Source organism: Astatotilapia calliptera, chromosome 15 (assembly GCF_964374335.1).
Source record: "Astatotilapia calliptera chromosome 15, fAstCal68.1, whole genome shotgun sequence".
NCBI lineage: Eukaryota > Metazoa > Chordata > Actinopteri > Cichliformes > Cichlidae > Astatotilapia > Astatotilapia calliptera.
In genome coordinates this window covers 6,848,639-6,874,406 of record NC_137436.1, presented here as the reverse complement: position 1 = coordinate 6,874,406, position 25,768 = coordinate 6,848,639, and the positions used below count along the sequence as shown (strand labels likewise).

The window sequence follows — 25,768 nt, the reverse complement described above, 5'->3', positions numbered from 1 at the left end:
CCTCCAGCATGCACAAACATTTGACCACATAGCACTGCAATCAATTTGCATGAATGTAATGTCTTTGATATGCTGCTTAGCCAATGAGAACCCACTGAAAATCAATAAGAGAATGGATAAGGAATCAAATAGATAAGTGTTATTGATAATGGAATCAGAATTGCTAAATTCTTATCAATTTCCACCCCTAATTAGCGTGAGACAAAAAGATGAGGACTAAATAAAATGTGTAATAAATTCACTCCAAGAGTTTCAGCTCTGTATATTTTTTTCTATCATAAAACCACAAAAGTCATTTTTTTCTTTGTAAAAAGAAAGACATTTCTACAGAAGGCTGGAGGGGTGACTGTTGTGCGTGTGTGTGTGTGTAGGTGTGTGTTTGTGTGTTTTTCCTTTGGGATGGTACAGCTGATGCTTTTTTATTGGTCCCTTTGGCCAGAGCCAATAAACACCAAACTGAAGGGACAACAGCTGGAGAACAATGATAGCATATTGATGACGTTTGTGTCAGTATGTGTGCATATACTGTAAAGTACGTTTGTGTGTCCATATGTGTACAAGCACAACTACTGTCTGGATGTTTCTGCGTATGAGTTTGTGTGTACTCATGCTTCAGCTCTCGTGTGTATGTTTATGTGTGTTTGTGTTTCCAGCAATTATCTTGGGTGGGGAGGTGTGTGTGTGTGTGTGTGTGTGTGTGTGTGTGGAGGGTTTTTTGATGATTTATGACCCGTGTTATGGCTTCCACAGGGGAGATATAAAACTACAGAATGGTCCTTTATTGCCTTTCTTCTTTGTTTAGTCCTATGTTTCATCCATCACTCTCTGTTTCTCTTTTTAGCCACTCCTCTCTCTTTTTCTTTCTCTTCATCTACTAGCCTCTCACCCATCTCTCTCTCTCTCTCTCTCTCTCTCTCTCTCTCTCTCTCTCTCTCTAATTTGCTCTGGCTCTTTTCTAATAAAAACTGTTATTGATAACCTGCCCGCTGCACATCAGTGGAATCACCATTACTTTTCCTCGCTGTTTGTTACACTGGTGGACCTCTTTCCTGCGTTCGCTCGGCGCCTTCCCCACAACAAACCGAGACAGTGAGATTGATGCACGGTTGTCTGAGCCTGGACTCGTCTTGTGATCTCCTATTGGCTTCGCTGCCTAAGAGCAGCCGAGGATTTTGATGAAACTGCAATCCACAGTTTGAGTCTAGGGAAATTACCATATAAACTAGGATCTATCCTGCAAATACGCAAAAGAAAAACCTTGCAACAACAACAAAGGCCACTCCATGAGACAAAAATAATACTCTGGTAGGTGCTCGTTCCAGTCAGAGTGGAAAAGATGGTTAAGAGCTAATTATCAAAAACAGTGTAGTGGTTTTCACTACATGGCTCACCTTTATTTGTGAGGGGAGTGATAAAAGCACCACAGTGGTGATAACTGATGAGACCTGAGCTGGTAAATGATAAGCCCTTATGCTGATAGAGCAAGAACGTGCCTATATCCACCTCTGTAGAATGCATGATATCAAACCCAGATGAAAATGAACCCCTAAACAGATTGTTGGAGTTGAATTTTAGAGGGTGAGAGCTTTTCGGGGTTTAAAAAAGTGAGGAATGACCATGGCACTGATGTTGTTGGTACAACATATGATAAAATTAACCTCAAAGCATTTTAGCCAGGCATCTGCAGAAGAGACAGAGTGTCCCCATACTTACATGTACATGGGTTGTAGTTGAAGGTGGGAGGTCTTCTGAGGCCCCTGGTAGCCATACGAGTCAAACCCTCCTATAAAATCAACTGCACAAAAAAACAAAAGCAATTAGAGAAAGCGTATGTCACCGTGGTTATCAAGTGGGAACATCCCACAACAGATGATTCATGCCTTTAAACCTACTCCACCTACAGAGGTCTCAGCAGTACATTTTGAACCAGAACCACCATCTCTGTTGCTTCTATTCCTGCTAATCAGGATTGTAAGCATGAAACGGCTTCAAGTAAAAATTCTGCAATGCAAATTTCCTATCTATTTTTAGGTGCAAGACTAAGACTTATGCAGCGATATATATTTATGCCTTGAGAATACGCTTAACTCCTAAATTATCTAGGATAGCTCCACAGATTCCTGAGCTGAGGAGCTGCCAGCAGGTGGTTGCTTTCCTCACACAGAGGCAAAAAGCCTGGACTTTTGAAGCGAGGGAGCCATGATATTTCTTTTACTTTGATGTTGCAGAGCTCATAAAATGATACTTCCCTGCCTTGATCAGCAGCATACATTCCTATTTATTCTGTGAGATTTCATAACTTCAAGTACAATGCAGAGTTTTGGCTGTCACTGCATAGAGCAAACGTAGCTGTGAATTTACCTTAAACCTGCAGAAAACAAGTCTGAATAACATTTTACAGCAAGTACCACATACAGTCAGGCATCTTTATTCCCAAAACAAGCCCTCATTATGGCAGATAGCTTTTATATGTCTATTACTAAGATAATAACATACATACATTGCATGTATGTATTGCATCGTGCATTAGATGAGAAGATTGATGTAAATCTTTATGCAACCCAATAAGCTTAGCTCTACAATTATCAGATAGATAATCAACATGTTAACTCTTGTTTAGTTAATCTATATTAAAAAAAATGTAAAAAAAAGAAAAGAAAAAAAAGGCAGTTTTTTTTAGCAACTTAGATTATTTGATTATGTACAGTTAGCCATCCTTTAATCACTAAAATATTATATTTTTAAAATCAAATAAAAAAGAGATAATGTGTTACTAAAATTGTAGATGTAGATGTTTTTGTTTGAGAAAAATTTCTCCTGTTTCAAAGATTTTGCTATGCTAACTCGCAGCTAGCTTTAGCCTCAACAGCTAAGCACTTGTTTAGTACTGAAATAATAAATATAATTTCTGTATTAAGTCGCACCTGTATTGCATGGAAGCCTGTAACTCAAAATTTCAAGAAAATCTATCGGTAACTTGAAATTGTGACTTTTTTTCAGTGGGTTAAGGCCCTACCAGGACCTCCCCTTGTGTGGGTGTGGCGTTCTCTCTCAGCCTCCTCCTCCTTTGCTCCACCCCTTTGTCTTTCTCACTCTTCTCTCTCCCCAGGACACAGCTGGTGTTCATTGGCCTAGTTTACCACCTGGGCCCAGTCAGCAATCACCTCTCTGAGATTATATAGGCTGGGGAAGAACTGTGTGATGGTGGTGATTTTTCTGGTGTTTCTTCATTGTGTTCTAGATGTCGAAAGAGGTCCTACTGTGTGATTGTCCTGCCTGTGGCGTGGAGTTGTGGGAGCAGTGGGGAGAGTAGCTGCTTCATGTGAGTAGTGTGGACTTGTGGGCCTCAACAGCAGCAGAAGCAGCAGTAGTGGAACTTGCTGCTGCTAGTGATAGGGTGGGCTTGTGGGCCCCCGGAAGTGCCTGTTTGGTTGTTGTGTCCTTTGTTCTTGCGAGCTTTTTCTTTTTCTAGTGTTATTGGTAAAACGGCTTTGCCGTCTCTGTCAGTTCAAATTATTTGTAATAAAACTATATTATATACTGAACACCTCTGTCTGGTTTCCTTTTCATTCCATTCTGGACCCATTTGTTACGGGTCCCCACACTCACAACCCAAGACCTCTTCGTGGGGATGTAACACAGTGGTGGAAACAAAGTGTTGGATGGTTTTAATATTCGCTAGCTCTGAAGCTAGTGAATAATTTTCGATCAGCTTAACTAACTTCAGTAACCCTTCAAAACTTAGTTTTACATCTTTATTTTGCTTGTGACCGGCTGGATGTGGGAAGAAAGACAAGAGGCATAAAGATGTTAACTAGCTAGCTAACTTAGTGCAATCGTCTTGGCTCTATGAATCCTGATTTTCATGCCTCGAGATTTATTGCAATATCAGCTGCAAAAGACACTGATCATTATTGGACTTGAAAGAATTTAGACTGCTGCTTTAATGGTCAATGGCAACTCTGTTTGCTTTTGGAAGTTGAGGAACATTTCAATACGGAAATGGATAATGATGCTGGACTTAACAACCAGACTGTAATTGCTTTTATTTAAAAAAAAAAAGTTGAAATATGCCTGTGCACATAACTAAATCTTCACGTTAAATTAAAAATAATCAATTAATATAGATCTTGCAACACTGAGACATTTAAAATTTTACTTTAAAGACAACCATACTCTACATTATCAGTAAAGAATATGAAAATCTAACACTGATTATTATTAAAAGCTATTTAGTATTTTAGGAATTTGGCATGACATACTTTTCTTGATTGTTTATTTCACTTAAAATCTTAATCTTTAGTCTTAATTAGTTGTAAAACAAGTTGTCCTTTATTTTTTCACATTGCTTGCATGAGAAATTTGAATATCAGCCTAACACACAACAGAAAAGCAGATGGAACAGTTTCTGGTGGTCATTCAGCTGATTGTGACTGTTCAGAAAGACAAGACAGAGCCTCTGTTGGTGCATGGAGCTTTCCTTCTTTGTGTGGATCCTTTTGTGGAGGAATGGCCTGGTGTAAACCGTAAGGGTTTCCTGCTGATTCATGCTGCAGTCAAATAGCCTCAGCAGAGTTTCTGCCATGCTCGACCCTTTGAACACTAGAGAAAATGGAGCCTCTGAGCTTGTCAGCGTGCTGCCTGTCAAGCTGTAGCTACCCAATTTAAAAATTCAGATTTGTTATTCATAAGGCTCAAGACTGTCCAGTAAGAGTGTAAGCACATAAGCAACTCTCTCAAAAAATGTTGCAAAACTTTATATTTCTTTACATTTATTACTGGTCAAACATTTCTATGATGACTGTTAAATAAAAAGTTGCTGTTGCTATGTTAAAGTGTTCATTCATAACTGCGTGTCGTTTGTGTGTACGAATGCGTTTGATAAAAATCTGTCTGGCACATTTGAGTAGCTCTGAGACAGATAACACTTACTATCTTGATTAATACACATGCGCACACACACACCTACACATATGCTCAGGCAAGCACAGAATAATTATCAAGGTAATGAGCTTTCTCAGCAACTCAAATTATTATTGGTCCTGAGTTTTCACTTCTTCACCCAAGGCTGATTTCCACCAAGCTCCCTTATTGTTTATTCACCCAGGATGGATCATTGTGTACCACTTTCCACAGCCAAAATTTGGGACTCACTGCTTAGCATCACTATCATTGTTTTTTATATATTAAATCTGATGGATTTATCAATGCTTTATCTGGAGTTCAAGCCTAGCTTTTCCAGTTCAAAGTCAGATAATTATTGTTTCACCACAATGTACCTCCAAGGACTTGTGATTGACTAAAAAAAAGACACAGAGCTTGAATTACAATATCCTGAAAGGTTTTTATGGTTTTCAAAACATGTTGCCTATCCCTACTTTAACAGAGGGCTGAGACTTTAATTTGAATCCTGATTCTTTCTGATAGCATTTTCCCCTTGAGAAGTATTAAAATCTTCCATGCAGTTTATTATCTCTCATCTGTGTGCAGTTTGAAGGTTTTCCTCATGTCTGCAGGAATTTCCTCTGTGCCCTTGTTTGCTCCCACAGTCCAAAGACATGCAATTTCGATAGACTGAAAGCTCTAAATTGCCTGTTGGTGTGAACGTGAGTGCGAATGCATTTGTCAACATGCATTAACAATTTCATAGACTAGCAACCTGGCCAGACTCTACCTTGTGCCTCCTTCTCAGTGTACACTATAATAGGCTCCAGCTCCCATCACTTTTAATATCATAATTGATTTAGAAAATGGATGAATGTATGGGTCAGCTGTTAATATGTGGAGGTGAAATTTGCCCAGATTTGTTAAAGTCCCTCACAACATGGTTTCAAATTATAGCTTTTCTATCTACTGTGAAATGTTCATGAATAAATAAGTAATGAAAAGGGCCCCACTACACTCATCATGTGTTGATTGATGAGTTTTTTTCATTATGCTGTTAATGTCAACAGAGCCATTAAAGGAGAGGAAATATGGCACTCAACGAATCCTGTCTAGAAATATATAAAGGACTATTCTGTTACCCAAAGAATTCCCATCTTTGCTACCAAAAGGCCAATCAACAGCTAAATAATATTTAAAAAATTCAACGATACAATCACCATGCTGTTCAGACTCATTTATAATGGTTCATGACCGTTTCAACAGTTTGGTAGAAGATATTATTCCTTACTATATAAAGTTATAGAGATATATCTTTCTCAGGTTACTGTGACATTATTTAGAATGCTCTCCATTCCTTAGTACTGATGTGGTGAGAGACTCAACTGTAAATGAAATTATAATGATGTTCAGGTAGTACATGTGTAATCAGCAGGGGAACAGAAGCTCAGAAAAAAACGTATTTTGGGGCAAAGACACCAAACTTTTTAAGAACTTTTAATAGGAATCTCTTTTGATTCTATCCATGCAGTTTTTATGTCTCATGTTTATCTATTTAGGGACTTTGTCTTGTTAACATGAAATAATTGTCCAAAAAAGTCCTGCCACTTGTCAGCCTTCTTGCTAATGCCTCTAGACAGTTATTCTGAACATCCTGTTTAGATAAATGGGAAGAGATCCTGCATGTATACAATGTATAGATAATTGGCGTTCTGCAAGGGCAAGCAAGGCAAGCAGGGCTTGGCCTGTGAAATCTCAAAAGAGGTATCAATTAAAGTGAAAGCAATCTCTCTTTTTGTATCTCAAACAGCGTTTTGTCTTGAACTTTCCACCATCCTATAAATTACTGCCATTTTGTAGATGTTGCAGGCTATTAGGAGGCTTGCCTCCAACCATTATTGGCTAATGCCATGTAGACAGAGTACATAAGCCTGCCACAACATAGCAGAAACTACTGTGAAAATGTATGACAACAACACAACTGACTCTCAGGTTTCCTGGTTTGACTGTTGCTCTTTTGAGGTAAGGGTGGGATAATTACCATCCTTGCCACTACAGAATTTTCTCAGATTTCTATTCAAGAGTCTCTCGGTGACATCTTTCTCTTAGTCTCTGTTAGTGCATGAAAATACTGTGAACTCTGACATCTTTTAGCTGAGCCCTATCAGCTCAAACCAATGAAAAATAAGAACAGGCACTAAAATGTGAAAAAATAAAGCTGTTGCACTTTGACAGAAACATGTGCTCAGACAGGACTACATAACTCATGGATGAGTAAATGTTATTTAAACTTTTTCCAGGGACTGGATTTGTTACCTTAAAAACTAAGAATGTTTGTTTTTGGCAACATTTCACGCCACTAAGCACAGTGATGGCAACACATTTCTCTCATCAAAGTCTGCTGCTTAGTTCTGTCAAACTCTCTCTCGGGGTGCAGCATCAGGAGGAATGTGCAGTATCGAAAGCCAACGGCCAAAATGCAGTTAACAAAAGGGCAAATACTAAATGTTGCACATCAATTATTTAGACATGGAGATGAAGGCAAAGTGGCATTTTAGGTTTACTGTCATCACTGAGCTTATTAAAATGCAGTATTAAAAAAACCTCCTCTCAAAAACAACCCCTGAAACTCAATTATTTTCCTTTAAAGTCTCATAAATGTAACATTACATTACTCTCAGCTGTTCTTAAATTTTTACACTATGATGATTTCACTTTTCGCTGTGACCTCGTTTAACATAGAGGTCGTCCTGTCCCAGTACTGACCCACACTTTTATAACAGACGGGATAAATTTGCCCCCTTCAATCTCGACTCCCAATCTGTTCAGGGCAGGAAGGAAAGCAGAAAAATGTGTCTAGTCTCGAGGCTTCAAACTATTTCCACTGATCTAGTCTGCATTTATTACCTATCAATATTTATGCGTTAACAAGCAGCCTCCATGGTTCACTGTTGAATAAGACATGCCACGGTATTGATCTTTGGGAAAAACGGCTGCGTCTACTTTAACGGAATAACTTAACTGATGGCCTCAGGTAAATGGGCTCATTCAAGTAAATGCACAAGGATGCACACTGCATTTTAAAAGCAACAAAAACTGAATTAACATGTTGATGTGCCACATTTTCATCTTCTGCGCCACATGCAAAGGCAACTATTTAGACTCACATCTTACATAAAACGCTTACTATATAGTAGTCAGTGTCACCTCTGGAAAACCAGCCCAATTCCAAATCAGCATGGTTGTATTAATGAATTGATGTATCGATAAAAGCCTCAATAAAGACAAATACTTTGTGAATTGACTGATGAACATCTTTTAGTTCCCTTTCTCTTCACACATTTTTCCCTCCATGACTGTTGCTTGGTGATGGTGGTTGAAAGTGGGAAGCATGAGGGAGAGACCTGCAGTATGAATGAAAAGCAACTTTGATCTAGCAGAAATGTGCTCAGCTATCTTCATCCTCCACACGTTCTCTCACGTCTCTTTCTCTGCATGTTGCTGTAAAATGAATGAGCCCGGCTGTTAAGTCTGTGGGCTACAAGTTTCACTGTGAATTTGTGTCGGTAAAGTAGTGGTAACGACCCTCAACGAGACAATGGCTCCATTCAAACCTTCTGCTTTTTTTTATTAAGAGAATAAACAAGATGGACAGGAGGAGTGTAGTGAGAGGGCGACAGATTGAATTTATTTTAGAAGCCTGACCCTTCAAAGCAACTTTACCCAGTATATTAGAAATCAACCACTGAACCTTGCCAAACAGAGTTTAGTCAGAGCTTAGCAACCGTAACCAGGAACAGCGGGTTTGTCAACCTTTGGATTTCTACACACGCTAAAAGCAGCCAGAGAAACAATTAAAATCCTCAGTTTAAATGGCTACAGTTTTTAAAAAAATCTTTTCAAACGAACAAACAAAAAAATTCAGAACAGATTAAACCATTCGACAGAACAAAAAAACTGCAATTTTTTCTCATTGTGCAACGTCATTGGTTGTGGACCCAGAGTTTTGAGTATCTGTTGACATTCAATTCTTTGATAATTTATTTGTATATATATATATATTTTTTTGATTGTCATGCTCCTTTGTATTTGTAGCCTTAAGTACTTTGTTTCAGATCCCATGTATTTACATTTGTTTTCTGGCTTGAGGTTATTCTGTATACTTGTTATTTTTCTAGCCCTTTTCCTTATATACTTCTGTGTCAAGTGTGTCTTAGGGTTTAGTCTCTGTGTATAATCACTTTCTTTTTTCATTTTGATACTCTCCTGACTTCTGTTTCTCAATTCTAGGTTAGTCTACTTCCTGTCTCATTATCTTTGAATAGTTTCACCTGTTTCTTGTTCCCCAGCTGTTTCCACTCAACTCCGTAACCTTCAGTGTGTTCCTGTGGCATTTCCCTGTCTTTCAATTAAACCTCGTCATGTCATTCTGTTTCCATACCTGCCTGTTTCACGGTGTTTTTCACTGTGCTGCCTGTATTTTATTGTTTTGTATCGTGGACTTTGTTTTACTTCTGTTTTGTGAAGATTTATGAATTTTACAAACAGTAAACTAAAAATACCTCAGGAGTTGGAATGTGGCTCAGTGCTCAAACCTGAGGATGTGTGCTTTGTGACAAATGGTACGACTGGTGTTTATAAACTCTGAGTGAGACAGCTCACCTGTCTGAAGCAGAGAATTAAATCTGATGGTAGAATCTCACTAATCCTGTCTCCATGTTAGAGATAATTAATAGTTTGAAATATTTAATAAAGTCACAGCTGCTGTGCGACTCGTGTAAATACTTGCAACTCCCTCTACTCATATGGATCCCGCAGATGCGATTCTGCAGGTATTTAATGAATGTTGATAAGATTGATATTTCAGAAGTCGCATATTTTCATGTGAATCAATTATAACTTTTGTTTGTGGATCTCAATGTAACTCCCCATATGTAATCATTTATTCCTCGCACACACTTAAAAGAGATGAAAGTACTCATTTAAATCGAGGATTATGTAAGTTTCAAAAAATAAAAACATAATTTTGCTTTCAAGGTATTTTTCGTGTATGACCATGTGACTCCAGGTGTGTGACTGTGTACTTACAGCTATCCTCCTCTTCAGAAATAAGCTTGACCACGTAACAGGCGTAGATAAACCCCACCAACTAGAGACAAAGACAAAGGAAAAAAGACAAAAAACAGAGGAACATTACTCTTTTGTGCAACACAGAGAGAAAGCGGAAAACATGTGAGGGTGAACAAATAGTTGGAACAGACAGAGAAAACAGGTGTTGGTGGAAGTGGAGCGGAACAGCACTGTGGTATTTTGCTCCAAAATAGAGCGCTGTGTGTGTGTGTGTGCAAAAACATATTTTCAATGACAACCACAAGGTTATCCCAAATTTTCATGGTTTTAAAGCTCCACAGACACTGTTTTAATGCACATGCTGTGGGTAAACATGTGCCGTCTATTGCCTCGGTCACAAGCAATAACTCTAGCTTACAAAGTCAAGGCAGATAATGCTACATTTGTGATTATCATCAGAATGAAAACCTTACACCACCGCTGTGGGGCAGGGCTTTGTAAGCGTACAACCAGAGGTGAACCTCACAGTCTTCCATCTCGTCATGTCATGTCCGTTTGAAGCCATTCACATACCTGGAAATAATGAGGGCCAAACAATCAAAAAAGGATGCTGCAGCTCTGTGCTGTGATTGTTACAGGGAGAAGCTTACATTAAACATGTGTGTATCTGTGTGGGTTATGTTTAGACTGTGGTACAGCAATCCACACCAGCAAAACACCTTTTGCTATCTGATCTGCTTTCCCATTGGCTGTCTGTTTCCTAGGAGACCGATAGGAGGTGGCCGATTGGAGCAAAGATGCAGGAAGGTGCAGTCGATGTAAGGTCGGGATTTTAGTGACCTTATTACCCCGCGATGACAGAGGAGGAGAAGAGGATGGAGGGAAGAGATAAAACGTGGGATGGGAGGAAAAATAGGTATACACGTGTGTTTGTATGAGGCATTAATTTAACCTATTACCCTGAATAAAGAGGACTTATTGCTGAAATATGGCTTTAAGTGTTGGGAAAATGACATTGACCTGGTTGGTATTCTATTGACTACATGGACGGATGCCAACACACACACACACACACACACACACACACACACACACACACACACACACACACACACACACACACACACACACACACAAGCGCATAAACACTCAGCTAGCTGCAAATGTGAGGAGCTACATTTGAGATTCAGTGTATATCTCAAGGTCCTGACCTCATTTACTCTAAATAATGTTCAGCTCCCAAAGCTCCCCTCCGTTTCTCACACTGACTATTCCTTCCAGCTTCTCTTCCTTTTTCTCTTGCCATTATACATCCCATTTCCTTCCACCTTGTACTCGCTCTCTCCTCTGCCTCACACAAGGAAACGAGTCAGGAATACAGTGTTTCGCTGCGCGGTAGATGAATTTACTTAAAGCTAAGCCACATACAGGAGGAGGAAACTGCTGCCGGTATCAGCGGGGGGATCAAAACTGATGAGAAAACAAATGTGCTTTGTGCAGCAGATATGCCATGAGAAATATCCACTGGTCAAAGATGCTGATAAGTTTACGTCCTACAACATCGCAGCTGTCGGTACTACTGACAGCATCATTTCAAAGATTAGGATGACCTCGACCTCAGGCTGCGTCTCCTGTCTGCCGCCAATCCAGCTTGAAATGATTTTTATATTAGTATTCACTTGAAGCAGACTTTTTGCATTGCAAAGTCAAAATGTTGCTTAAAAGACTATGAAGAGTTTAGGGAGTTTTCCACCAATGATCGGGAGCTTGTTCTGTCTTCTTCTGCAGGCTCATTGGCTCTGAAAATGACTTTTGGGTGCAGTTGTGTTAGCGCGACTGAACAGGGAGCGGAGAGCCATGCCCGCCCCGCGATAGGGAACATTCTGATCAGCTGTGACGGAGTACGTTTCTCTGCACATCAATATCCTGTTAATATTCGTGAAACTCAAGTATTCCGTTTTTGGTGTTTGCTGCATATAAACATAATATCCTGTTTACAAGAAGTCTGATTATATCTCGTCTTGGAGTCAAGAAATCCAAATAAGATAGCTGGGGTTCACCAATATTAGCTATGGGGCTGTAAGCATGTGTGTTCCTTATCTTGTTTATTGCTGGAGTTCTGGGTGTGTCTATGTTTGATCCCTGCAGTTATATTTGGACTTTCCTGCTCATGAACCCTGGAAAATAGCATATTTGTTATTTTAGGTTTTGCAGGGCCAAACACTTCCAAACCACATTTTTAGTTTTGACTAAGATTTTGATTAAAAAGTGCCAATAGCAACCAACTAGAAACACATTGTCAGTGTAAGATACAACTTACAGACAATTACAAAACAGGTGTGTGTATAAATAAAAACTGAATGGCATGATTTGCAACTCTCATAAACACCTATGTTATTCACAAACAAAAATAGAAATCACATCAAATGTTTGAGCTGTGAAAATGTACCATTTTAAGGAAAAAAAGAGGTCATTTTAAACATGTCTCCAAAACATTGGGACAGGGCCATGTTTAGCAGTTTGTAGCATCACCTCTTTTTGACAGTCTGTAACCATCTGGGAACTGATAAGAGTAGTTGCTGGGCTTAGTGGATTGCAGGCCGACCAGTTCAGCACCCGCGATCCACTAAGAACATTATTCTGAAAGTGTTCAACAATTGAAAGACACAATTTTTTTGCAGATTGGTAAAACCTTGCCCATCTTTACTTCTCAGAAACTAGGCCTCTCTAAAATCAACTTTTTTTTTTATCGGGGATTGTAAAAAGAAAGAAATACGGTGTTTTAGCTTCTCCACAGTACATGCTTTCTGCCTTTTAGTGAGCTATACCCCCAGGTTTCTCAGACAGACTCTGGCTCCTTTTTTTCATTTTGTCTGTGGATTTAGGTTTCCTAGTTACTGAGCGATGTTCAGTGTGACGAGTGGAAATGGAAAAAGCACCACTTCAGCATCAACTCAGACAGGATCCCTGCCCCTGATCAGCCTGACAAGCAATAACTTGTACAGCTTCACCATTTCGCCGCACAGCACCGTGCACCTCACTCAGAGCAGAAGCCCTTTATTCTTATTAGGTTTTATGAGCACAAGGGCGCATGCAATCCCAGGAGGCAGGAGTTTATCCCATTTCTTAAACATACCGTTTATCGAAATGCCTGTTGCCATGGTAAACACTGCAAATGTAGTTAGTTATGCAACAGTAAGTCCGTAAAACCTAGTTGCATTATTCCAAGGTAGAGAAAAGTAATGGTATGGGTGATAAATTGTGAGATATGCATGTTCTTCCCGCTTCGATGTAGTTGACTGCAACATTTCTCCCCTTTAGAGCTTGAACAGAGTGTTCTGAACAAATGTTTGCAATGATAACGATGGCAAAGTGGCCTTCCTGCACTGCAGTTACACCTCCTAGTTTCACAGTGTCTGTGAGTGGCTGATACACATGCACGTGCATGTTTTCAATCTCAACTCTTCTTCTTGGTGTATTTGTTTTACGGCTCCCATTTGGCATTTATAACAGATTAGTCCATGTTAACAATGATTCAATTAATTTATTAAATGAAGTAAGAATGAAATGGGGTGTTGCGATGGTAAATGCCATTATCTGGCAAGGCCTGGACTCAGCTACCCACAGGTGTGATTGTTAAGTGTGAAGTTGTCAATACTACTAATCTGCAAATAAACCCAAAGTACAAAATAATAGGATGTAAGATTTACTAATGATATTTAATAAAGACGTGCAGTGAGCTCCACATGTATTTGTAGATTCCCATTCATGAGTTCCTCTTTTATGGAAAGAAGAGAAAGAAAAGTCATACAACATGAATATCAAGGCTTGCAGTTGGCAATTTCCAGCTAATTGCACCATTATTTGATACAGAAAAAAAAATCATGTCTTACCTAATTTTCTATTGACATCATCCTGGTAGTGGTTATAAGTACAAGTGCATAATAACAGTTTAAGAGCAGCTCATAGCTCAAATGTTTAGAGCCATATCTGCATATCTCTGTTCCTTTTAAATGGCTAAATTGTTTGCAGTGAAGCCGCTTTTCTACGTATAAATCCTGAAATTTGAGATGTCAGAAATTAGCCAGAGAAGGAGTCAAAACACCCCTGATGGAGGATTTTGTCCACCATTCTATTCATGCTGTTCATAAGCAAAAACCTAAGCAAACACTTAGCTGTGTCTGTCAGATTATAAGTAGCAAGCTGTGCAAGTGTTATTAGTTGGTCTGTCTGCTTTACAATCTGCTAATTGGAGAAACTCCTGCTAGATTTTGGTTGTTATCACTTGAATAAACTAGCTCCATCTGTGATCATAGATGGTAGTGGATCACCCAAAGAACTTTCAACTTCCATCTGCACTTTTTCCGGGCTCTTGCTTAATAAATCTTGCACTAAGAGTCTACAGCTATATGAGAGGTTCTGTGAGCTGGGGTGAGAAATGATATGGAAAACCACAAATATCAACCTCTAGTGGCGCCAAAGGAAAAGTAAATGTCAGTGGCAGTGCATTGTCAGGATATCTGAACTTTTACCAGGTCTTTGTTTTTCTTTCAACAGGCCAAAATCCTCAGGAACATTGCCACATTGCTAAAATCACTTTCATTGCCGCTGTGTGCTACGCAGGCAAAGAAATCCCATTAGACAAAAGGAAGATAAGTGAATCATCATACTTTTCTACAATCATGATGCTCCAAATGTTCCCTTAGCAGTGATTCTGATAACACCTGGAAGTTTTGAACGGAGCGCAGGGAGAAATTAGTTGAATGTCAAGCAGCTGGTGTTCGGTAAGGATGGAAACTCTACGTTCTGCATGGCCTGAGAGCAATAATTCACTGATACCATCACGGGATGAGACCTGTTAGAAAAGCAAGGACAGATGCCATGGACGTGCATGCATAAGTCAGTCTCCCAGTGACGCAGTCAGTTCTACACCAGAAATGAAGAGGAGTTAACATTTTGAATGAAGCACAGTGCTTTTTAAGTAGATCTTAAACCAGCTGAGTAGATCCGCAGGTTAATACATGACCACCACCACCACCAATTACCCCTCCCATTCACTGTTGCTTTATTCTCATAACATTCACAGTGTTCATTCTGAATCTTAACGATAGAGCTGTTGTCTATTTGTCTGCTAATCTTGCCTTGTGTTGTGGATGTATTGCTCTTTGATGAGAAATGAATTCATCTCCAATGAGCAAATCCATTACAGCTGTCTGTGGAATTGTACTGAAGATAAATTGTGTTGTGACGAAGATGTCGCATCCATTGGATTAAATCTATTTACGTGCTGATGATGTCCTCTAAAACTTAAACAAATGCTGGGGGAGTTGAGGGTGTGGCGAGGGTGTGGTGTATTATATTTTGTCACCAAGAGCAGGAGTGAAAATTTACAGCTTTAATTAATACTTAATTTGTTTTAAACAAAACAAAAACCAAAAAAAGAGACACCATCAAGAAAACAGAGATGTGGTTCATCAGGAGAAGGATGACAATATCATACATACAAGACCAAAAGAACACTGTGTCAGAAGACCACGTTGAAACAAGGAGGATTCTTTGGACACATTATGATAAGAGCAGGAATGCAATATAATGATGACGGAATGAAAGACTGGATGAAGAAAGCAAATGAGCTGCTGCACTGTGTGAGAGACGGGGCATCCTGGAGGACCATGTTCGCCAATACTATTCGGCAAGGCACCTAAAAAGACAAACAGACACGTAACCACCAACTGTGATTCTACACTCACCGTTTACTCCCTGGACAAGCTGCCATTTTGGTATTATTTCTGTCGGTCATGGGACTTTGTGCTGCCACTACAGCAGGGTGACATCATGGTGACAATGTAGGATCAAATAAATTCGGTTCCAAGCAAACAGGCTGACTCTGGAACAATCCGTGCATGATGTCACACGAGAAACTTCTAAAAAATTTCATGCACAACACGGTGCATGGATAGCAACAAGGTCTTTTCTTAGTTTTTAGAAACCATCTAATTTTCACATTCACATTATTTGCCAGATTTCCTACTGGTATTTGGCTCTAGTAACTCTGTTTCTATTTCTGCATTATGTTTTCACAATTTCCAATATGTTTTTTAGGATTATAGTTTGTTGTTCTTATAAGAAACGTGCAGCACGACCCGTGAATGCAGCTTGACCCTAACATGTCATTGTGTTTGATCCCACTGACAATGTCACATAATTTCCACCTTAAAGTATGGAAGCCCCAAACGCAATTTCATTGTTCTTGACAATGACAATAAATAAATAAATACTAAATACTAAATACTAAAATAACCTGTAATTCAAAGGATTACTTTCACAAGATGAAGGCTGAGAAAAACTCTACAGCTGTCTGATAGATCATACTGAAACTACTAGTTACAGTCCATTTTCACAGAGCTTTTTTGGGTACCATGCCATGGACCTGCCAAGCGCAGCACTCTGGAACTATTGGGAGCACAAAATATTTAACTGACTGTTGATATTGCGCAGTGTTAACCTAAAAGCAGTGCTGTACCAATCTGATATTCAGTAGACATACTGGTCTGGCAGCAGTGAGCTCTCTAAATCAGGGGTATCAAACATAAGGTGCGGGGGCCAGAATCAGCCCAGGAAAAGCTCCAGTCCAGCCCACTGAATGGCTTTGAACAATGTGAGGGCGGGCATGAATTTTAGACTTTTAACATTATTTATACAGGTTATACAGGTTTGTACAGGTTGTACAGCTTTGCCTACTGATAAAGACCTCAACCATGATCATTCACACTAAACCAAAGTAATTAGCAACACGTTCTCATCCCAACGCGTAACATACAGACGACTGTGACAAATTGTCGATAGGCATGAGAACGGGTTGGAATAAATCTATACATGCGTTTTACAATCAACCTAACAAAGCATTATGTACGTTAAATCTGTTCACTTTCAGATCCTGAATTACTTTGGAATACACTATGTGATAGGGTTAAGGTGATGGTTAAGGTTAGGATTAGGGCTGGAATAGACGGCTTAGAGCTTCTGCTCTAAGTGTGTCTTACCGCTGTGAGCAGCTTTCTATTTGATTCAACTGAAAACCGAGAGCGTTTCATAAGGATGCGGAAGGGTACCTTTCGCGTTACTATGTGACGCCTAGGGTTGTGACAAATCGTCGGCATGTTACGCGTCGGGAATGATAATGCTGTGTAATTAGGTAACCAATAAACAATTCAGTGAGAGAAAAGTTCTTGTCTTGTGCTATAGAAATTTTTTCATAATTTACAGTGGGTCCACAGATAAACTTTCTTTTTTATAATTACAGGACAGTCTCAGCAATTAGTTACCAGATTTTTTCCTGTAATTTCACATATTTATTCACTACAATTTACCCCCAAAGACTTGGGCTGACAAATTTCTTTCATTTACTGCAGTAGCATTTATTTATTATGAAAAAATTGAGACATACTGTTGAAATTGTTCAATTTTTTTCTTAAATGAAGATATGTGAGGACTAAATGTCTAGTTAAAGAGTAAAGAGTTAAACTTCTTTACAATGACAGAAAGGGGAGTTTCACTCGTCCACCCCACTTGAACTCAAACTGGGGCTGTATGTGGCCCAAATTCTAAAACATGTTTGACATCCCTGCTCTAAATTGTCTAATAAATAAACAGGATAAATAACTTTTTTAAATCTGGTTTTCTGTGTCATTTATTACATTACTCATAAATGCCAATTCAGTTAGTGTATTTATTTATTACATGTTGGACACGGTTAACAAAACAGTGTTTTAGTCCATCATAATAATAATAAATGCCCAGTCTCTTTCTCAAAGTGAAGAATAAAGATAAAATCAATTCCCTGGTTTTAAGTGCTCCTGATTTAAGCATATTCTCTGTGCAGAGTTGTAACATGCAAACAAGCCGACATAGCTAATGGTAATTTTCATCAGTCGATTATGTCTCAGAGACAGGGTTACTCAGCTGTGTGTGGGGACCAGGCTATATGCAGCCATTCCTCCCAATCAGAGAAAGAAAACAAAAAACAACAGTAGGTGATTTCACTGATTAGTATCTCCACTTTAGATGAAGTTATGCTAATCACTGAAATTACTTGCAGGCATGCACTTTAGACCACGGAGCCAGCAGACAGCCTCTTAGATAATGTTGTTTAATATAATTATCACTTTGTTTGTGCTATTAGGATGTACAATAGCGCTGAGGGGGAAAAAAAACGTAATTAAAGAAGTAACGCTCGTGCATTTCCCCACTGTGCTATCGTCTGGGATTGAAGGCCTACATTTCACTGAGCACGCTCCAGTTCTCCCCGGAGAAGCCTTATGCTCTACGTCAGTACAGCTGATATTCACTCTGTGGAACAAACTGTAAAGGAATTGAAAGTTTAGAAAGCTAATTAGTCCACTCTTCAAAATTAACACAGTAATTCACTGTAAAAGTCAGGCAGCAAACCAATTAACGATTTATCATATACACTTTATGAAATAAATGAACCATGGGACAAAGCCCAACGAGACTGACTGTGGAACGAGTTGTTTTCTTATGAGACAAATATTCTCATCTGTTGTAGGGAGAAAAAAAAACTAAAATAGATTTGCGGTCACAGTTGTTACATCACATGAAGTCAGTAAACTGGAGACGAAAATCCAACTGCTGCGAGACACTTAGAAAAGCAAACTAGTCCATCACACACCCAACTAACCACCCAGACAAACAAAAACATGCAGTGTTGAAGAACCTGACAGCTGCAATGCTTCAGTGGCTATTTGTCTTCCTCACACTGTCCAGACTTGTCTACATTTAGATTCCCCCCACCATCGAAACACGAGAGCCTTTAATTCTTGAAAACACAAGCATTACCCCTTTTTGTCAGGTTGTCAGATATTACCTGTTAGTATTGATCCAGCACCATTAACGTTGCTCCAGGATCCAATCACCTGGGGTGTGTAAGTTCAAACTTGACAAGAGCAAATAATGAGATTAACCTGTTCATGTTCATTTTTTGGTGTTTTCTTTAATGAGGTCCTCTGAGCTCTTTTTCAGTCGAATGTCATCCAATCATCCATGCACACCCCCAATCATTATCACCTTTCAAACATGCTTTGCCACTTAAATAATGTGTCATAAAGTAGGACATTTCAAAACAGGTGAGTTTACAAATGTAATTCAACTCTTTCTGAACTTTTGGCTCATGCTCTTGCCTTTCGTTAATGACTCTTTAATGTTATGGGAGCTTGAGATGCCATAAACATCAAGGAAAAAGATCATAATGATACTCAATAATAATTTGTTTATTAGCAGTAAGAAAGTAAGGAGTAAACTTCACATTGCAAATGTTTCAGTTTGCGTGCTTGATTTAAATATTCTCTGCTTTATAATTTGCCCCTTGAGAAAGATGCTCCTAGAAATCCAACAGAGTCAGTCTGAAAAATCTCTTACATGTAACCCTGCGCTCTTTTTTTAAATACAGATGATTCTTTTATAACAGTAATTTTCTTTAACGTCAAAACCCAGTTTGCACAAGTGCAATGCATACATAAATCTGGCCCATAGTTTAGTCCCATTTAGATTTTTGCAAAACAATATAGTTCGATTATAAGACACCTTTTTCACAATGTTAGTCACATGTTAGAAAGCCTTTGTGCCAGAAAAGGAAGTAACAATAAATACGAAGCTTTAATGACACCAACAGACCAATGCTGGATTATGTGCCAAGCATTGGTTATTCAGACAATCAACCTGATAACGACCAGTCATTTAGTTTAGGGTGTAATTCAAGCAAACTCTAACCCACACTTAGTCAATTACACCAAACAAGGCTGGCGGTCGCCTGGTGAACCTGTCAGACTGTTGAGTTTGTGCTCATGGAGCATGACAGTGTTTCAACACACCAATTACAGTGAGACAGTGGTACAGCTGTGCGGCGGCTTGGCACTCAGCCACACTATAAGCACCACTATCGATTGTCAGAGAGACACAGAGTAGGCATGAGAAGGGGACAGTCATGCACTGCAAGAGAGCGAGATGCAGAATGAAACCGAAAAGACGGAGAGTCACTCGCTTCCGAAACCTTTTCCCTGTTCTTTGTTGGCGTAATGATGCACGGCCGTGGCATTAAAGCTCTGACTTGTTTATTGCGTGCACTTCCTTATTTGAATGTATGTGTACAAACAGAGCTACAGTACAGAGGAAACTGATATGAGAAGTGGCAGGCCTCCCTCATTCTCGCTTTTTACTTCTCTCTGTATGTTCTCTCTTCTGATCCTCCTAATTATCACAGTTTGACAGTGCAGGAGAGGAAGAAATACTGAGGGCAGAGAGAAACAGAGAGGAAAACTATCACGTTTGCAAAAATGAAATAAAACAGAGAGACAGGCAGAAAACCGAGATAGAGGAACGGTTTCTAAAGCAGCTTATCCAGCCTATTCTATGTTAATGAGGGTATGAGTTATTAACTTAATGGAGACTCATTTTAGTCTAAAACAGGTACTAAAAAGGCCCAACCCGCTGCAGCAGACAAAGGAGCTGTCATGGCTGTGGTACACTTTAGAATACGTTCAACTTATAGCCGAATATAATTTGAATAATTGCAATTTTAAAAGCACCGTGTCACATATCCATACACAGACAAAAAAAGTACAAAGCCTAGGATGTAATTGCCGCATATGTTAATACTTACCTGGACATGTAAACTAATGCAGAGATAGACACATTTTTTCTTTTTAGCCAAATAAAAGAACCATGTAATTATTTATGATCAAAAAGATTTATTTATGGTTGGAAACAAGAAAGGCTCGATGTACTTTAATCTAACAACACCCTTAAATATGATGGTTTAACTCATTTTACTTAATTTTCTAAGACAGCGGTCCCTAACCTTTTTTGCGCCACGGTCTGGTTTAATGACAGACAATATTTTCACGGACTGGCTTTTAAGGTGTGGCGGATAAACACAACAAAATAAAATGATATGACCAAGGCAAAAACTGTGGTATTTTGTAAATATAAAAATAAACGCGAATTCACTGTGTAATTGCGTAACATTATTATTACCAGCGTCCTCCTGAAATGCGCCAACAACATTGAGAGTAACGTTCTCCTCTCTGCTCGCTATGGTAATGCGTAAATATTTCTTTCAAAATAAGACACCCAACTACAACACGGGAAAAGACCCAGGGAAACCAAGTTAACGATAAAAACCCTGAAAACCATAAAGCCTCAACTCTGGTACCAAATGCAAAAAGAATGGATGAATCTGCTAGGTAGGACAGGATTAACACACTTTTGAAGAGTTAATGGTGGACAGCTGCATTCATTTAAATCCATTTCCTTATCTCCAAATATTCTTTACCAGTACTGACCAGCTATCACTGGACAGAGCCTTACTGTTCTCGTGGTGCGAAGTTGCAGGTTAAGCATAGGTGAATGCAGCCACCTGTACGCAGGCCCACTCAATGCACAGGCATTAGGTTTTTCCTTTGGAGGCTGCCTGATGTTCCCCTCATAATTATGGCAAATTTAGTCGGCTCTAAACTGCTACAGTTGTATCTACAGTACCAGCAGGTCATGACTGCCTTTTAAAGCAATAAACCCCGAGTATGTCTACTACATGCAGGCACTTGAGTTTGAAATTACAGTGCATTGTACTTATTCATCTCAAGTACTTACAGCCAGGAGTATCTGCAGCGAGGAATGAGCCACCTCTATGAACTGAAAATCCATCAGACAGCCAGATATAGATATATATCGGTGGTCCTCGGGTGCCCAGGAGGGAGGAGGGGTGATGGGCGTCACCCTGCATCCTGGGCCATTCTCCATCCACCAGGAGCGGTGCATGGACAGGTTAAATGTCAGGACAAGGTCAGAGTCCTGGCAAACAGAGAGAGACAGACAGAAAGAGGTTGATTACATCCTCAGACAGAACACGAACAAGGAGCAAAGAAGAGGCCGTCTGAATATGTCGCACCCTGAGAGCTAGACAGAAAGGTAAGGAGAGAGGTTTGATCTAAGATTTAGATTTAAACTCACCAGCAGCTTTATTAGGTATACCTGTTCAGCTGCTCATTGATGCATATGTCTATTTAGACACATGGCAGCACCTCAGTGCATTTAGGCATGTAGGCATGGTAAAGACGACCTGCTGAAGTTTAAACTGAGCGTCAGAGTAGGGTAGAAAGGTGATTTTAAGGGAATTTGAGCGTGGCATGGTTGCAAATGCCAGACGGGCAGACAGTCAGAGTATTTCAGAAGCTGCTGATCTGCTGGGATTTTCCCACACAGCCATCTTTTAGAGATGAGAAAAGGGCAAATTTGGCATAAACAACATGAAAGCGTGGAACCATCCTGCTTCGTAGTGGAAATATTTTCTTCCTGTGCACGAGCTGAGCATCATTTAAACTGGTTTCTTAAACATGACAATGAGTTCAGTGTAATCAAATGATCTCCACAGCCAGCAGATCTCAATCTAATAGAGCACCTTTGAGATGCGGTGGAGTGGGAGATTTGCATGATGGATATGCAGCCGGCAAATCTGCAGCAACTGTGTGATGCTATCAAGTAAACATGGATCAAAATCTCAGAGCCATGTTTCTAGCAACTTGTTGTGCCACGAAGAGTTAAGGTAGTCCAATCTGGTGCTAGCAAGGCGTACCTAATAAAAAGTCATTCCAGTGATTCTGGGCCTGGATGTGAATTGTGCACATGCAGCTACTGTCATCATTATCACTATGACAATGATGACTTGGAAACTTAACCAGAATCAGAACCAACCTATCAGTAATTAGCATCTGTGATTTTTGCCTTGCTAATCATGGGACGAAGGAATAAATATTCACTAATACTCACTAAAACACATTAAAAGCCCCCCCCCCGGCCCCAAACCACACATGCACACACACAAAAAAGTCATTTTTTTATGATCTGAAACTTAAGGTTAGGTTTATGGTAGGGTCACTAGAGCGTTAACTTTACTGTGGGGGTTTATAGCTGCACTGCCAACGTGGCTCCATAAATGTCAGCAACATCATTCACTATACCACTCTGACCCAGATTTAATTATCTTTTCACATACTGCCATGTATTTCCATAAAACTGCAGAAACTCATTTGAGTGGAAGAGCCCTAATGACTGGCGATTCCTTAACTTTTCTTCTAGCATCAGCAGCAGGTTTCTACATCTCCGGATGACTTTCGCTCGCAGACCTTTACTGCGCTGCCACTTTGATTTAAAACTTTCCAGCTCTAACTGCACCACTGTTGTGTCGTACTTTGTGTTTAGAGTTAAACGGCAACTTACTGTAATGCTAATTTGCAAGAAGAGAACACGGTAAGCGTGCTAGCAGCTGACGTCAGCATTTTACCTACATAACTGCACAACATCACAAAGCCACTAGCTACAGTCTGATAGCGTGTACTCATATGAGGCAGGATTGCCTTATATCGTACAGATTTGTTAATTACCTAAAACAGAGAAAGCAGCTGTCACACTTTATGTCCAAATAAGCATGAATAGTCCCCTCACTGATGGAACAAACTCTAAACTTTTACATTTTCTGTGGTAACTCATTTCAGTTCAGCAACGCTGAAACGGGCCCAGTGTGGAGCATCTGTAGAGGCTCCTCGTCATTACATTTTCTAAAAGCCTCAAAGACGCACAATGAATCAGCTATGATTGTCGTCTCGGATTAAACAATGCACATATTAACGACTCCATTTAGCAAGAGGAGGCATAGATCATTAAACAGACAACCATGCGAACCACACGGGCGTCTGTCCATGTGTTACTTCGCCATTAGCCGAATGAGAGGCCCTAATGCTCTTTAAAAGCACCATAAATCTTTATACTAAGATATAGAAAGAAAAAAAAACATCATAAAACCGATTTTCTTGTGTGTGCCACTCAGATTTAGAAAAAAAAAATCTATTAGTTTTTGTTGCAAGAAAGTGTGCCTATTGTGGTTTGATGTTACCCAAGAAGAAGATGAAACAAAGTCTACATAGCATCCTCACAACAGTCCCATAAGTACACTGTCTGCATTTAAAGTCACTTCTATTGAAGCACATAAATCCTTAAAGAGAGCTTTAAATAGAAACCCTGTTCTTACATTACCTGTTTCTACTCCATATATCCCACCTTATCTTGTCCTTGCCTGTCCCTCTTAACCTCCCACCACATCCGCACTTGGCTCTGTCACCTCTTTCTGTACCGTTACTTAATTTTTTCCTGCTCTCTCTTTTTCTCTCTCCATTCATTTATATTGTGATCTCACCCCCCTTCCCCCCTTTTCTCCCCTTCTTATTCTTCTTCTTTCCGTGGCCTCTCTCTATTTCAGCATAATGAGTAAATGCCTCATTAGCGCAGAGCTCTGATTAATGCCATCTCCCCTTGTTGTGCTCCTCTTTTTAATGAGTAAAATCTCTCTAATTTTCTCTCTTGCTCCCTCTCTGCCATCACTCTCCCCGTGCCTGTCACTGCGTCGCCGCAGCTTTCTCTCTGTCTTCTTCTTTTTCACTATATTTCTTCATTCTTCGCACCTCCTCCCTCCCCCCCGTTTCCGTCAATGCTCCTCTCACTCTATACACCTGCTGAAATGCTGGGGAAACAGGTAATAATGATTCCAGCACAGCATCATCCATCAGTACTTTCATAACAGGCATTTTCAAATCACAAGTAATTCTCGTTAAAAGGCTGAATTTGGCAAAATGTTATGAAGACCCGAGAGAATGCGATGCCAACTCTTCTCATTCTGTGAAGGAAGCATTTATGGACATGACAAGAATAATGCGTTAAGATGCTTGGCTAAATTAGTTTGGCTAAATCGCTAACCACTCGGGGAATGAGCAAACAGAAGGAGCTGTGGTGTTTAATTTTAGATAAGGGAAATACATTTTACAAAAAGTAGTTTGGAAAAAGCTTTACTTTTTTTAGCTTTGATTATAAAATATATGAAATGTTTCCTTTAGAAAACTGACGTTGAGAAAGAAAAGGAGTCATGTCTAATTCTAAATGGCATCCTCTCAGACATCGATTTTAGCCGTTAATCTTGCTTGTTATATTCAACAAGGAATATTTAGACACTTTAAGAAAAGTTTTATTTTATTTTATTGTTTTGGACCTTGTGAGAATCTGATGAGAAAATTGATACCATTCCTATATCTGTATGTTAAATATGAGTCTGCAGCAAGGGTGTGGTTAAGGGGGGCCAGGGGCCTGGGGGGTACTGCCCCTGGCCATCAAAATTTCAATGTCCCCCCTGCTGCCTCCCCAAAAAAGAGGTCAGCAGTGAGGTTCTGGAAGTAAAAAATCCCATTAATATTCTCCAAAAGGGCTTTTAATTATGAGCCACATAATTATGTCGACCATCAAAACCATATTTACTATAAGCTATCACGTTATGAATTGATAGTATGCGTGTGACATCAATCATTTTATTCACAGTGCTACAGAAAACAACTACTCTACCTAATCCTGAAATAAAACAGTGACCTCTCTAATTGGTTATGTTGGCTGGTTGCTTTTGTGAAACTCCAGAAACCGCCCGAGCGGTGACTCGAGTCAGGCTCGAAGTGCAATACCACATCCATAACTGAGCTATATTTTAGTACACATAGGGGGCACTGCGTTACTGTACACACACAAACACAAAAAAAAATCCAAAGATATTACAACACAGTATTATCATTAACCATAAAAAACACTGATGATAAAAAGGATTCAATCAGAGAAGGGTGGAAGTCGTTCGCTTTGGACTCTGTTTGCAATTCATTATGTGACGAACAGTTCTTTCACCAATAAAAGTAACTACAAATGCTGTCTTGTA

General features: G+C 39.5%; 1 protein-coding gene across 1 annotated transcript in view; it reads right to left on the bottom strand.

Annotated features, from left to right (window-relative positions):
* nkain2 (sodium/potassium transporting ATPase interacting 2) overlaps positions 1 to 25,768 on the bottom strand; it is a 102,992-nt gene that overhangs the window by 6,657 nt on the left and 70,567 nt on the right. The window contains exons 4-6 of the mRNA XM_026193855.2: positions 21,619 to 21,819; positions 9,973 to 10,033; positions 1,714 to 1,795 (exon numbers count right to left, since the gene is read on the bottom strand). Of these exons, the coding sequence (XP_026049640.1) occupies positions 1,714 to 1,795; positions 9,973 to 10,033; positions 21,619 to 21,819 (344 nt within the window). The remainder of the gene's footprint in view (positions 1 to 1,713; positions 1,796 to 9,972; positions 10,034 to 21,618; positions 21,820 to 25,768) is intronic.